The sequence below is a fragment of the Enoplosus armatus genome, chromosome 12 (assembly GCF_043641665.1).
Source record: "Enoplosus armatus isolate fEnoArm2 chromosome 12, fEnoArm2.hap1, whole genome shotgun sequence".
NCBI lineage: Eukaryota > Metazoa > Chordata > Actinopteri > Centrarchiformes > Enoplosidae > Enoplosus > Enoplosus armatus.
In genome coordinates, this window is record NC_092191.1 from 16003363 (window position 1) to 16018751 (window position 15389).

General features: G+C 41.3%; 2 protein-coding genes across 2 annotated transcripts; both read left to right on the forward strand.

Annotated features, from left to right (window-relative positions):
• Window positions 1-383: 383 nt before the first annotated feature.
• Window positions 384-6822, forward strand: LOC139294470 (calpain-2 catalytic subunit-like). Its single transcript, XM_070916377.1, has 21 exons — window positions 384-620; window positions 1104-1173; window positions 1427-1545; window positions 2153-2286; window positions 2391-2559; window positions 2669-2752; window positions 2853-2938; window positions 3033-3107; window positions 3322-3482; window positions 3567-3736; window positions 3849-3860; window positions 4022-4233; window positions 4433-4469; window positions 4719-4784; window positions 4901-4958; window positions 5036-5100; window positions 5259-5327; window positions 5430-5508; window positions 6180-6296; window positions 6413-6471; window positions 6556-6822. The coding sequence occupies exons 1-21, from the start codon at window positions 384-386 to the stop codon at window positions 6577-6579; spliced, it is 2103 nt and encodes a 700-aa protein (XP_070772478.1). The 3' UTR covers window positions 6580-6822.
• A 441-nt stretch (window positions 6823-7263) lies between these two features.
• On the forward strand, window positions 7264-14554 carry LOC139294469 (calpain-2 catalytic subunit-like). Its single transcript, XM_070916376.1, has 21 exons — window positions 7264-7549; window positions 8173-8242; window positions 9210-9328; window positions 9428-9561; window positions 9653-9821; window positions 9923-10006; window positions 10193-10278; window positions 11155-11229; window positions 11369-11529; window positions 11628-11797; window positions 11891-11902; window positions 12127-12338; window positions 12437-12473; window positions 12571-12636; window positions 12718-12775; window positions 12885-12949; window positions 13608-13676; window positions 13780-13858; window positions 14014-14130; window positions 14221-14279; window positions 14371-14554. The coding sequence occupies exons 1-21, from the start codon at window positions 7313-7315 to the stop codon at window positions 14392-14394; spliced, it is 2103 nt and encodes a 700-aa protein (XP_070772477.1). The 5' UTR covers window positions 7264-7312; the 3' UTR covers window positions 14395-14554.
• The last annotated feature ends 835 nt before the right edge of the window (window positions 14555-15389 follow it).

Genomic DNA, 15389 nt, shown 5'->3' on the forward strand with positions numbered 1-15389 from the left:
TCCTCTGCTTTTGGTATGCACCCATCAGGAAATGGGAGACAATAACCCCCCCCGACACACACACACACACACACACACACACACACACACACAATCAAAATGAAGCAATGAGAGTGGTGCTTCAAGTTGCCTTTAGGCGTGTCTCTCTTTGCATTTTGGCATCTCATTGCAGATTTGCTTAGGGTTGTTGCGTTCTGCTCTGTTCACTTCACCTGTCCATTGGAGGCCCCTCCCTGTCTGTGATCCTACCCTATCTTCCCCTCACCTGTGGCAGCTATAAAGGCAGCTGGGACAAAGACACTGGGTTGTGTTCGGCTGGTGGAAGATCAGATAACAAGTCAACCCAACTCAGCTCACAAAGAGGGAAATCACCATCCAGGGAGATGACATCCACGGCAGATCGACTGGCCCATCAGCAAGAGAGGGAACAAGGCATTGGCACCAACCAATGTGCAGTGAAGTTCTCCCACCAGGATTATGAGACTCTACGCCAGCAGTGTCTGAAGAGTGGACGCCTGTTTGAGGACAACTGCTTTCCAGCTGAGCGCAAATCACTGGGCTACAATGAGCTGGGACCATACTCATCCAAGACCAGGGGCGTGGTTTGGAAAAGACCAAAGGTAAGAAGTCAGGAGAAACACACAACGATGAAAACATTAAAACAAGATAGTTTGTACATACTATAGTATGTAATATCAGCTTGACAGTGACTTGTCAGTGAGTATTGGATGTTTTTTTCTTTTACCCACCTGCAACTATCTGATTTGGATATTAAAGGTCAAACAAACACACTGTGCAGGTTTTTGACTGAAAAAAGCTGCTCCAGATTTTTTACTTTTGACAACAAAAGGACAATAATTTTAGGTTCCTAATTGCTCTGATAGAAACTTTACCCAAATGTGTTGGATCATAGCAATACTACTGTATGTGTGAATTCTTTTCATGGGTGTATTTTTACTTTAAAGACAGTCATCAAATCAAAATCAGTGAAGGTTATTTCCTCCTACCCTTTCAATAGTGTGATACTGGACAATCCAAGAAAATGTTTCTCAAAACTGCTCTCAAATGTTCAACTTTTTGTGATTGGTTGGTGCTCTTTATAGGAGCTGTGCTCAAACCCAAAGTTCATTGATGGTGGAGCCACAAGGACGGACATTTGCCAAGGAGGTCTCGGTAAGTGAAGGGAAAGAGGATGAGTAAATGGCTGAATGAACAGATGGACGGATGAATGATGGTGTGCTTTGGTTTTTAGAAGGGAACCACAAACTTCCCTGGTCTAAACCCTCCGCCCCTTCTGTATTGAGCTTGAAAGAAGTAATTATCACAGAGGGGGTTTGTTGGCACATGCTGTTTACGGCACTGCTGCACTGCGGTGAATGCAGCATATTGTCCAATCTCAGAGTATGTATCTGCTCTTACTGTGCAGGTGACTGCTGGCTTCTGGCTGCAATAGCCTCTCTGACTCTAGACCAGCGGATCCTGGCTCGTGTGGTGCCCCCTGGTCAGAGTTTCACCGAAGGCTATGCCGGGATATTTCACTTCCAGGTCTGACAAAAGCCTTTCACATCTGCACACTGACCCTAACCTTCCAGTGGGCTTTTTTTCTTTTTTGTTGTCTTTTTTCCTGCCATGTCAGTTATTTTAATGAAACCTTGCACACTGGGTACTCTAAGATACTCAAGTACAATTTGGCCAGCCAAAACAACGATCCATCTACCACCACGATCAGTCAAAATGTCAACTCACATTTTGTTCTGTAACTGTTGAATCTCAATCAGTCAAGTTCCTTATATCAAAACAAGTTCCATTAACGTATTCTGGTCAATTCATTCAACAATAAATGAGTTAGATTAATACTTCACCATTTGTGAAAGCAAGTATCTCATATGCCTTCAAGTTGAGTCATACATAAAGACAAATTCAGCAGATTGTAGCTAATACAACAAATAGTGTCACATGTTTCATGACAAGAGCTTCATGGCAATAGTTTAAAATAATGAAATAATGTAAATGTATGTGGTGTGGTGTGACATTATCCAAGGATCTCACAAACGTCTTGCTCATGAGTCACAGTGCAGGACAGTTGAATGAACTCGGCAGTTTAAGAAGTATTTTGACGTTGAGTTTACTGATGGGAATATTTTCTTCTCAGTTCTGGCATTTTGGTGAGTGGTTGGATGTGGTGGTCGATGACCGTTTGCCCACCCGAGACGGAAAACTGCTGTTTGTTCACTCAGCCGAGGGTTCAGAGTTCTGGAGCGCGCTGCTGGAGAAGGCCTATGCTAAGTACGAATAGTTCCTCTTATATCTTTCACTTCATCACATTAATGCAGTTAATATGTGTAATATATAGTTGGTGAAGCCATTCACGTCCTCTCTGTGTCTGACAGGGTGCATGGCTGCTATGAGGCCCTGTCAGGAGGAAACACCATTGAGGGTTTTGAGGACTTCACAGGAGGAATCGCAGAAGTATACACCTTAGACAAGGCTCCACCAAAGCTCTTCCAAATCATAAAGAAGGCCCTGAGGCTGGGTTCACTGCTGGGCTGCTCTATTGACGTAAGTCTTATTTTCATGCTGATTTGTGTGCTGATCGGCAAACAGACACAACAACAGCAGTACAGCACTGATGTCATCAGATTGAAACGTTTGTTCTTGGTGCTTTCAGATCACCAGCGCCTACGAGACAGAGGCAGTCACAGCACTCAAACTTGTCAAAGGACATGCATACTCAGTCACTGGTGCAGAAGAGGTATACAAATGATCTAAACTGTCAACAGTAAGCTTGTTGAGGTTTTTTTGTTTTTTAGAGGCATGCAAATTACATTGCTCACTGCTGTTTTGTCTCTCAGGTTAATTTTAGAGGCAAGCTGGTTCAACTGGTTCGCGTCAGGAACCCATGGGGTCAGGTGGAGTGGACTGGGCCGTGGAGTGATGGGTAAATAATTACGTTCTAGATCCATAAACCATCAGCTACCTTTGGTTATTTCCTGGAGTTTCCCAAAAGCTTTTTTTTTTTAAATCACAATTAGATCCGGAGAATGGAACAGCGTCAGTGAGGATGAAAAATCAAAATTGAACCATGTGGCTGAAGATGGAGAGTTCTGGTAAATCCACTGTCTTTCACCTTTCATTTATATTACAATAAATGTAGTATTTTAGATGTTTTGTTGATGCTGTAATATGGATTGATAATCATCATCTCCTACGTCACCAAAGCAACTATCAAGGCTCAGACTCAGGCTAGGAAAAGGGATCGGGAGTTAATGTGTAGGGAAACGACACAACATTCTTCGTTGAGAAATGTATTCCTCTCCTCAGGATGTCCTACTCAGACTTCATCAGGAGGTTCTCCAAGCTGGAGATCTGTAACTTGACCCCAGACACGCTCATAAGTGACGATGTGGGCCACTGGAACTACTACCAGTTTGAGGGGATGTGGAGGATTGGATCCACCGCTGGTGGCTGCCGCAATCACACAGGTGAAAGAGACACTATGAGTATTTCTGAGCAAGAAGTCCTGTCACACTTCTTCATATAAAGGGTTAAACTTTTCTGTGTTCCAGCCACATTCTCGTCCAACCCTCAGTTTGTGGTGCGTCTGGAGGATGTGGATGATGATCCTCTGGATGGGAAGGATGGGTGCACCTTTCTGGTGGGGCTGATGCAAAAGGATGGACGACGGCAGAAGTGGCTTGACCGCAACCTTGAGACCATCGGCTTTGCCATTTATGAGGTATCTCAGAATAATTTGATATTTCAAATGAAATCAGTATTCTGTATTTGGCTTTTTTATCATAACACGTGACACATTTTCTAAAATACTTTGTCTGTTTCTTTTTTTACAGGTCCCAGATCAGGTGTGTATTTGTGCTGCCAGTAATGATCCCTTACTTAAACTACTACTGAAAATTTTAATTCAAAATAGATGTCACAAGAGTACTGCTCTAATACATTGTGGATTTCTGGGTATCTGTTTGACATTCCAGTAATAAAACCCTTTTCTCCTGTGAATCTTCAGCACAAAGGCCGCAGCAATGTTCACCTGGGTCCGGATGTCCTGCTGCGACAGAGAGCTGTGGCCATGAGCAGCAGCTTCATCAACACGCGGGAAGTGTGCGACCGCTTCAAACTTCCTCCGGGAGAATATGCCATAGTTCCCTCAACCTTCCATCCGCACAAGAATGGCAGCTTCGTTCTCAGGGTGTTCTCAGAGAAGCAGGCTGCAACTAGGTATCTGTGTTAGAGTAACATACAGACTGATTGATGTCTCCGGGGTAACGTAGACCTCAGAGCTTTAGCTTAAACAACCATCTAGTGGATAAAAGCTCAGAAGTCAGCTCCTTAAATTTACAGTCAACACTTACTGTAAATGTTGTTTTCTTGCCCGCCAGCAGAGTGTGCTCAAGCTGTGCATTTCTATTTTTTTTAGTCCACTGGAGGAGGACATTGATGCTCAAATAGAGGAGGTAAGAAGATCCACAGAATGATTAGCTGCTCTTGCATGCATTAATGTGAAATGGCTAGTTACTTTTTTCTTTCCACCTTAGTACTGAGATTGAAGGAAATATGTCACATTACATGTTAAATGCTTGTTGCTTAATACTTAACATACTGTATATTAAATTCAGCTTACAATATTTCAAAATGCCTAAAATTTGAAGAGCCATTGGTTTTATTTGTAGTGACAAAGACTTATTAGTGTCTTTTTCTCACAGGAGGAGGTATCTGAGAGCAATGTGGATCCTAATTTCAAGCATCTCTTCAAGCAGATTGCTGGCAGTGTGGGTAGAGCAGCGTGACAACACACAGCAAATGAAATGTGCAAACAGCTCGAAACCTGGATTGTGAATGAAAACTCAAACTATATTGAAAACTATAATATGCATTTTTCAAACAGGACATGGAGGTGTCCGTCTTTGAGCTGGTTAAAATTTTGAACAACGTTGTCTCTCACCGTGAGTACATCGAACTCTTACATATGTTGGTGGTACATAAGAGTTGGAGCCCACTATATTTTGTCACTTTTTTACAGGGTCTGATATCAAGACAGATGGCTTCAGCCTCGAGACAGGTCGCCTTATTGTCAGTCTGCTGGATGTATCTGCTTTAAAAAATTAATTGAATGAAATTTCCTCCCATAGTTGATGTTTTGAAATTTGGGAATTGGTTGCATTATTATTAAGATGTGTGAATGATCAATTAAATGAATAACAAAAAGCTTTCCAGTTTTTCTATAAACCTTAACATTACTCCAGAAAGATGAAAGTGACAAGCTGGGACTGATGGAATTCCACTTGCTTTGGAACAAAATCCAGAAATACCTGGTAAATGGTGATTTTTTTCCTGTGGTTTGAAATTAGTGCTGGTCTTGTTGGAACACCGGTCTGTATCTTTTAATGTGACGCGTGCGTGCCTGGCTCCTAAAGGAGATCTTCAAGAATCACGACATGGACAACTCTGGCACCATGAGCTCCCACGAGATGAGAGGCGCTGCCACTGAAGCAGGTAACAAACACCAAATATCCGCATCGAACAGTTTCACACTGAAACGAGTGGTTGTAAATTCTGGCAGTCTGTTCATCTCTGCTGCATTTGTTCTTTGGCTAAATGTCTTAACTATAATTAGCAGGACTGCTTTAAGTAAGTAGTACGTGGCATGGCTTGCAATTCAGGGATAATATTTGCTTTCCTGATAAGAATTAATTCTAAATATTTAGACATGTTACCTGCAGACTTTAGCTATCTTTGAACATGAGTATGCCACTATAGTTGACACACATTAAGTTATGAGACATATTAGAAATAGGCGTGCCTGTGACACGCTTTGTAAACATTGTACTTTATCTACCTTGCTCATTTTTATGGGCTTATTTTTATGGATTGCATCTGACCACTAAACCCTGCAGCTGAAGGCAGTTGCTGGCAGACTGGATGAGCCAGTTAGAGGACTTCCTCCCTGCTCTCAGATTTCTTTCATGTATACTTTGTCATAGGAACAAAACAAGCATGGGCGAGGCTGTGTAACAATACCCTTCCATTGTCACCCTGCTAATATGTGGCACCTTTTTAAAAACTAAACCTCCCCAGGATCAGAAATAATCCACATCTATGAAACTGACCCTACAAGCTAACAGGAGATGATGCTAAGTGACAGCTATGTCCCCCCCCCCCTCCAGGTTTCAACATCAACAGTGCTGTGCTGCAGGCCATCGTCAGTCGTTATGCTGATGCTCAGTATGCCATAGACTTTGACAGTTTTGTAGGCTGTCTCATTAAACTGGAAATGCTCTTCAGTAAGTGTCCGCAAACACAACAATGTCACTTCAGTATATCTCATATTGATCTGTTTGATCTGAAGGCTGTGGCATGTTCACATTACCAGTATCTCTATTTTCTGCCTCTCCACCAGAAATGTTTAAAGCTCTGGAAAGAGCTGACTCAGGGAAGATTGAGCTGGATATGCAACAGGTGTGTGAGAGAATAACAACTGCTGCCTTGTCTGCCTTTCTAATTCAGCTTCAGCTTGTTAAATAATCTCGTTTCCTCTTACAGTGGCTGTGCCTGGCGATCTACTAACTGTGGGAGACAAGCAAGGACCCCTTTGTGATATCTGCTGGAAGAGAAAGCTCAATCAATTAGCAATAGATTCATTTCATGCACAAAAAACATTCCATTATTCCAGGTTTGAAATAAATCCTTTTTTTTTTCTTTTTTTGTTGTGCAGTAGGGAAAAATGTGTCTTATTAGTTGGTGTTTTTGCTATTTCAGCTGTTGCAAAATTTCTGTCAAATGATAGAAAATAAAGAAACTTAGAAACTATGGCCTCTGGACTATCAGGATTTATAAAATATTGCACCGATCACTCAAATGAAATGGTTGAAATAGTCTGAGATATAGCAGATGTAATATTCATGTAGTCTGTGCCTCTGTTTGTCTTCACTATTTATGATTGTTGGTAAGAAATGATGAATGCAAAGACAGTAACTGTGGCACTTGGTAGGGCCAAATGAGATAGAAATATTATTGAGATTTAATTCCCACTGATCAGATATTTTGTGTATCAGCACATATTTTACTTATCCATCCATGTGGGCCACATCTGGACTCATCATTGGCGTTCATCAAAGCCAGATGAAAAGTAGGCTGGGAGAAACAGGTGAGCCAGAGCAAGTTTGCTGTCTGGTATGAATAAAACAGGGTGTGGAGACAGTTGAGCTGCACATTCAACAGAGCCTGTCTAACCACACACACACACACACAGTGGGACAGAGTCGCAGACAGACAGAAAGTCTTACAATCTTCATTTAAAATGTCCGGCATTGCGGCTAAACTTCAGCACAACCGGGAGAGATCACATGGAATTGGATCCAACTCTCATGCAGTGAAATACCTCAACCAGGACTTTGAGTCGCTGAGGAGAAGCTGCCTGGAGAGGGGGCAGCTGTTTCAGGATGAGAGCTTTGAGCCTCTGCCCTCGTCCTTAGGCTACAATGAACTTGGACCAAATTCCCACAAAGTTCGGGGCATCACCTGGAAAAGACCCAGGGTGGGTACAGTAGGCACACAGTAACATCTTCTGAATGTACAGGCTGGGGGCACGTGGCTGCAGTTATTTTACATGCCCGAAAAGTATAACTCCTGCCCTTAACATTTAAAATATTAATCTATTATTCAAAACTGGAAATTGAAGACAGAATTTTACCTTTGTGCATCATAGACAGCATAATGTGTATTTGAGTATATCTTATTTGAATGAAAAGTTTTGTATACGTTTGTAATATTTTTGTCGTATCCTCTTTTCCATTTGAGAAGTCACTCAACAAGGTTCACACTTTATAATTAATAGATAATTGCTGCTGTGTGTACGTTTATTCTGCTTATCCACATACCAAATTGTTGAGGTTTTATCTTGAACTTATCAAACAATATGCTGCTTGTTATTATGAAAAACTTATATGTCAAACTGTAAACTGCAGCTTTCTTCGTAATGTTTGCATTACACCACATTTGTATGGGTGTGATCCAATGTGTTTTCCATTGAGTCTGCATGTAAAGTGGACATTGTTTTCCTGCAGTGTGTCTGGACCCATTTTATATATCAGAGGCCAAATAGAAAGTGCTGATGTGAGGAAGCATTGCATTTGACTCGATCTCTTTTTTTCCCCTCAGGAATTGTGTTCCAATCCACAATTCATAGTTGAAAATGCGACCAGGACTGATATTTGTCAAGGAGCACTTGGTGAGACACACACACACTCACGCACACACACACACACACACACACACACACACACACTCACACACCCACACATTCACACAAGGCTGTTTTTTCCTTTTAAAACGGACCTACTCTAATTACTTTGTTTTGGTTGTTGTGTGCACCAATTATGTGGTTGTAGCTACACCCACAGGTGGGATTTCACTATTTATTCAATGACACACACTTGAGTTAACTTGATGCCTCTGTACCTGATGACGAGCCAACCCGGGCTCGAAGCATTATAGTCTTTCTAAATGAATTAAACAAAGGGGAGCCTTCGACAGTGTTGCAAGCTCTTGTGAAACAGACACCCATAAAGGACCTTTTGTTATTTTCCTATCGAATCCCATTCAAATGCATTCTGATGGCATAATTAGATATTTACAGTGTTTTACAAAGTTTTACAGTTTCCATCCTCTGCAATTTGAATGAATGATTTTGCATGCTTATCTTAGAGTTGGCAGATGTAATTAAAATAACACACTGATGTAGCTCTGCTCATGTTGAATCCTCAGACACTGTTACTGTTTCAGTATCATCTTGCTTAGTTTCATCTCTGGAAACTGTCTTTTGTAACATTTAATTAAAACCCAAACCTTGTAACTCTTCGTAAATGCCTGTGCACTGACATCAGCTGTCACTGTGTACAAAACATCTTGCAACAGCTCCGTCACTCTTCTCTGTCTACGCCCAGTCTGGCAGGATGCATACATAGGAGGGTGAGACAGAGTTGTTTGTTGCTGATCTGCAATGAGAGACGAGACAATAGCCATGACCTTGCACAACTGAGGTGTATGTGCAAACAAACAGCATACCTAGTGTGTTTTGGAGATGTGTCACAATGCCAAAATTATACTAACATGTGAGAACTTGAAGTCTTCTGGGTGGTGTTGTTGGGTTTTACACAGGAGTTCCCTTTATTTTAACACTGTCAACTTGTGTTCAGGTGACTGCTGGCTCCTGGCAGCTATCGCATCCTTGACTCTCAACAAACAGGTTTTGTCTCGTGTTGTCCCCCACAATCAGAGCTTTGAGGAGAACTATGCTGGCATCTTTCACTTTGAAGTACGGTACTTAAACACACACCACATCCTCGTTCTTTTAGAGCTGGAGTGGCTTAAACAGGTTGTATTTCACTAATTGTGTCTTCTCTGTGGCTCTCAGTTCTGGCAGTTTGGCGAGTGGGTGGACGTGGTGGTGGATGACCGCTTGCCTACCAGAGATGGAAAGCTGCTGTTTGTTCACTCAGAAGAGGGTTCAGAGTTTTGGAGCGCGCTGCTGGAGAAGGCCTATGCCAAGTATGGAAGGATCGAACATCTGGATACCTTTCTGTTTCTTTCAGTCTCTCCTTTTCTGGTCTAGTCATTCATGAACCCCTTTTCCCTTTAGGGTAAATGGATGCTACGAGGCCCTCTCTGGAGGCAGCACCACTGAGGGTTTCGAGGACTTCACCGGAGGCATTGCTGAGAGGCATGATCTGAACAAGGCAGATCCCCACCTCTTCAAAATTATTAAGAAGGCCTTGGACAGAGGCTCCCTTCTGGGATGCTCCATTGATGTTTGTTTGAGCTTTTTGTTTCACTCTCATGTACTCATGTTGGTATCCTCGTCCTGGTATCTGGTAGTTTTTACCTCACAAGCTTTTCCTCTCCATGCCAGATTACCAGCTCAGCCGACTCAGAAGCTGTCACATATCGCAAGCTGGTGAAGGGCCACGCCTACTCGGTGACAGGAGCGGAGCAGGTGAGGAAATGTTTGTGCCTGTGTACATATCAGACAGATCATCCAGGTCGAGGTGAAGCTGCAGTGGCTACCATGTATGCTGTATACTGTAATAGATGTTACAATTTGGTTAACAGTGGTATGATTTATTTGCTGGTTTTACCACTTTTTTAGTTGAGAGTGATTGACACCTATATTCTGTGTCAGGTGGAGTACAGAGGAGACATGGTGCAGCTGATCAGGATTAGAAACCCATGGGGTGAGGTGGAGTGGAATGGAGACTGGAGTGACAAGTAAGTATTGTGCACTTCTGGGTGAGTTTTAAGGGCAGGAAATGCAATGAATGTGCTCATATTAGCACTAAGTAATTTGCTCTAGTGGTTATCATTGGCAGCTACTCCAGAGTACTACTCTAGTTTTTAGCCACAATAGCGACAAGTGGCTCCAGGGATGCTGATGTAGGTCAGTCGGTGAGTCCACTACTTTGGTCCAGACTGAAAAATTGAAAGAACTATTAGATGGACTGCCATGTAATTTTGTACAGAAAAATCATGGTCCCCGGAGGATGACACCTTATGACGTCAGTGATAATATAACTGAACTGCTACAGTAACAGGGAACATATCGATTATATATACATATATATATATATATGTATATATATATATATGTATATATAAAATGTGGGCTTTTTCCAATTTTCTGACTAAAATATGGAACAGAGGTTTAAACAGAAGTAATTGTTGATAAAATCTCAAGGCTTTGGTCATACAGGCTGTAGAGATTTTGACAAATGACAACTACATTTTTTAATTAGATTTTAATCTAATCTAACTGCTTCTCATAAATAGGCTTTCCCAATTATGCCTCTTGTGTTGTTCATAAGACGACCAAGCCTAGATCCTTTGTTTGGACAAGGGTTATTAAGTGTGCGTGTGTTTCTGTCATGCATGTAACACACAGAGACATACACACCCAGTGGAATGGCTGGTAAATCCTGAAGTAAAAATGGCTGTCACACAAACTCTGGCTTTAAAGCTTATTCTGGTGTGAGAGGTGTAGGTGGAGTGTGTGACATACAGTTAGGTGCAGGTCTGTAATCTTCCATGTTTTATCCTCATCACACAGTCTGTTTCTAACTAAGGAAGTATTGCCACTTTTTTTTCTAGTTCTTCTCAGTGGAAATATGTGAGTGACGAGGCCCGGGCAAGGCTAACCAACCGCTCTGAGGATGGGGAGTTCTGGTAAACCACGCTGATACTGTTTTTCTTCTTCCTCTCGGTTCCCAGTGCTGATATACTCTTATTTTATTGATTCTCCAGTGAGAGCATTAAACGAGACAGTTTCTGTTTTTTTATTTTCCTCGTACTGTTTTGTCCACAGGATGTCATTTTCCGACTTCCTGCGCCAATATTCTCGCCTTGAGATCTGCAACCTCACCCCTGATGCGCTCACCGGCGATGAGTACAAGAAATGGGCAGAGTCAGAGTTTGAAGACACGTGGAGAAGGGGCGTGTCAGCTGGTGGCTGCAGAAACTATCCAAGTACAGCCACTTTCACAATCTTCCCTCCAGATTTGAATCCAGCACTGGTATCTTGGCTGCTGCAACACAGTTGATAAGCTCCTTGCTTCCCTTCCCAGACTCCTTCTGGATGAATCCTCAGTTTGTCATAAAACTGGACGAGGTGGATGATGACCCTGATGATGGTGAGGAGGGCTGCACCTTCATCGTGGGCTTAATGCAGAAGAACAGGCGCCGCAGGAGGAAAATGGGGGAGGACATGGAGACCATTGGCTTTGCCATCTATGAGGTAAGGGGCTGAGTGATAATACTTGCTTCAGCAGAGATTGTATTTGCAACATTTGCACCTATTCTGACATTTGATCTTTTTGTCTTTTTCTAGCTGCCTGAGGAGGTTTGTATACAAAGACAAAGACACTTCATGAACATGTTGCTGAGCACTCATTTTTCATGAAGGTTGAGTATTCAAAAGAAGTTGTAGCATTATTGTTACATTTTCGGTCCTGAAACTTTCTCAAGCTGTAATGCAGATATTACCACAATATAAAAAAGTGGGAGGTCAGAGGAAAGGTATAGGGTGCCCTCATGTGACCGTACTGCATGTGTGTCATTTTCCAGTACTCTGGCAAAAGGCAAGTGCACCTGAAGAAAAACTTCTTCCTGCGCAACTGTTCAGCAGCGCGCTCCGAGACCTTCATCAACCTGCGAGAGGTATGCAACCACTTCTGTCTTCCCCCCGGAGAATACCTCATCATCCCCTCCACCTTTCAGCCCGACAAGAACGCAGACTTTTATGTGAGGGTCTTCTCTGAGAAACAGGCTGATTTCCAGTAGGTCCCTTTCATAAATAAGTGCAATTTCATAATGACAAACAGTGTTGATAATCATAGCAAAAATGATTATAACTTTGACTTCTTGCTGCTTTTAGGGAGATTGATGATCCTGTAGAATGCCATGTTGAGCAGGTAAAACCATATTCCTTGATATATATGCTTTTGAAGATTTTTATTGATATTTGTATTTTGACAAAGAAGAAAAAAAATATTACTTTGTCTTCTCTAGATTGATGTTGATGAAGACGACATCAGTGACAGATTCAAGAGACTGTTTGGACAGCTCGCCGGACATGTAAGTATGACAACAATTTGAGACATTCTTTTGATCATTGTTCTTACGATCTACAAAGTGTCTGTGTCATATGCTTCTTAGGATGTGGAGATTTCTGCATTCGAGCTGCAGAGAATCCTCAACCGAGTGATGATGAAGAGTATGAGAAATTATTTCCTTCTCCTCTTTCAGGCAAGTTCAGTATGTGCATTTATGTGTACCTGACACTCACAGCAACATTTGTGTATCTGTGTTTTATTCATTTTCAGGAAGTGACATCAAAACCAGTGGGTTTAGTCTGGAGACTTGCCGCAACATGATCAATCTGCTGGATGTATCCTTCGTTTCTATCCTTAGTTATGTCCAAGGATAAAACTATTAACCTCTTAACATCCTATTTTATTTCCCCTTAAATAGCTTTCAAGGAATAGTGTGACATTTTGGGAAATACACTTTATAGGCTTTCTTGCCAAAGTTAGATGAGAGCAGACGGTTAGCTTAACTTAACATAAAGTCCGAAAACAGGTGGGCTATTTCTTGGCCTGGTGCAGTGACTTTCTTCAGTGTCCTCAAAAATATTTTTTATTTAGCATACAGACATGAAAGTGGTATAAAGTTTCTTATCTATCTCTTGGCAAGAAAGTGGATAAGCATATTTCCCCAAATGTCAAACTATTCCATTAAGACTAGAAAATCACTTGATTCCTCACTGTCTGACAGTATTTTTTGTATTAGCATTTTCCAACTTTTCATTGACATTATATAATGTTCACACTGAATGAAATAATCAACCAAAAACTCCATCCATTTCCATCAAATTGTGCTTTATTTTATACATATTTTCCCCAAGTTAAGCTGGACATAATTGTTAGAAACCACTACAACACATCATGAGTTTACTGACTGACTGACTAACCAACCAGCAACCTCTATGCCTGACACATTACTCCATGTTGAGCATGTTACAATTTTCCTTGACATACTCTTCAAAGAAAGATGGAAGCGGCAAGCTGGGACTGGTAGAATTTAAGATCCTGTGGACAAAGATTGAGAAGTTCCTGGTTTGTTCCTTATTTGCTTGTATTGACATTAACATACTTTGTGTAACACAGTTTATTAGTAGAATGGTGATAGCTCATATTAACTTGTTGGGCTCTCCATTAGGATCTGTACAAAGAGAGAGACGTGGACCAAAGTGGCTGTATGAGCGCCTCTGAGATGCGGATGGCCATAGAGGCTGCTGGTGAGACGCCCATTTCACAAATTATATTTCTCTACATTCAGTGTCCTCTAGTTAGAGCATCAAGAGGGTAGAGGATACCAGAGAGATTTTTGTGTTTTTCTCCATTATGTGCTGTTAGATATTATCTCTAAGTTAATCTTGTTGCATTTCGGCAGGTTTCTCTCTCAACAACCCTCTGCAACAGATCATTGTGGCCCGCTACAGTGAACCATGCCTCACCATTGACTTTGACAACTTTGTGGGCAGCCTGATCCGCCTCGAGTCACTCTTCAGTGAGTTTTTGTCATTGTGACCACATTTTTGGATCCTACAGCCATGCAGACATTATGTAGAGTTATGGTGTTTTCTTTTATTTACAACAGACACCTTCAAGATGCTGGACAAGGATGGGTCTGGCAAGATCGAGTTGAGGTTTTTGGAGGTAAGAGCCCATCTGTGATAATGACACAGAAATATAAAGCAATGGTTTATGGACCACACAGTGACTTGTGTGCTTGTGTTTTCATCCACAGTGGCTGAATCTGGCGATGTTGTAGACTGTTAACAGTTGAAGAATCCAGACTTGAAGAGTCATCATATCTGAATATCTGTTTGTGTGTTTTGTGTACAACTTAATCACTGGATACTGATCTTGAGGGAAAATGATTTCTATGAGTTTGATTATCCATAAATATAATAAAGCCCCACAAATAAGAATCTGTTTATTCAGTATTCAATAAATAAGATATCAATTTTATGCAGTATGTTATGCCCACTGCACTGTGAATGTTAAAGTGTTTTGAATTCTGCCCTCTCTGTTCTTTCAAGTACTAACCTCAAGGAATAGTTCAACATAAGCAATGCGTTTATTTGCTTTCTTGCCGAGAGGTACACAAGAGCATTGATACCACTCTCATATCTGTGCAGTAAATATGAATCTACAGCCAGCAGCTGGTTGGCTTAGCTTAGAATAAAGACTTGAAACAGGAGTAAACAGCTAGCCTGGCTCTGTCCAAACAGCTACCAAAATCCATCAACCAGCACGTTTAACGCTCACTAATTTACACGTTTGTTAACTCATTTCTTTAGTCTGTACAAAACCCAAAATGTAAAAGTGACGTTGGGGTCACTGCGCCTGGCCAAGATAAGAGTGGTATCAATCTTCTCATCTAATTCTTGATAAAAAGGCATATTTACCAAAATGCGTGTAAGAATTTTACTGCCACTGACTTTTGGAAATTCTATCATACGTCGTAGCTCTCTGTTGCTTCTCCTCCCTTTCCTTTGGTAGTAAGGTCTTTGCAAGCACTTACAAACATAATCACTAACTCCCTAGCCTAGCCTCTGTGTACTGACAAAGGTTACTTATTTTATTTTATTAAATTAGCTCTTAGCACAACATATTTCTGATGCTATTGTTTTCTAGCATGCCTTAGCAAATTGTTGTAAACCTAGGCCAAACGATGTATATTACTGTATCTATTATTATATCATTATAATATTATTATATCATATCTATTATTATTGTAATTATTGACTCATAGTCAACAGA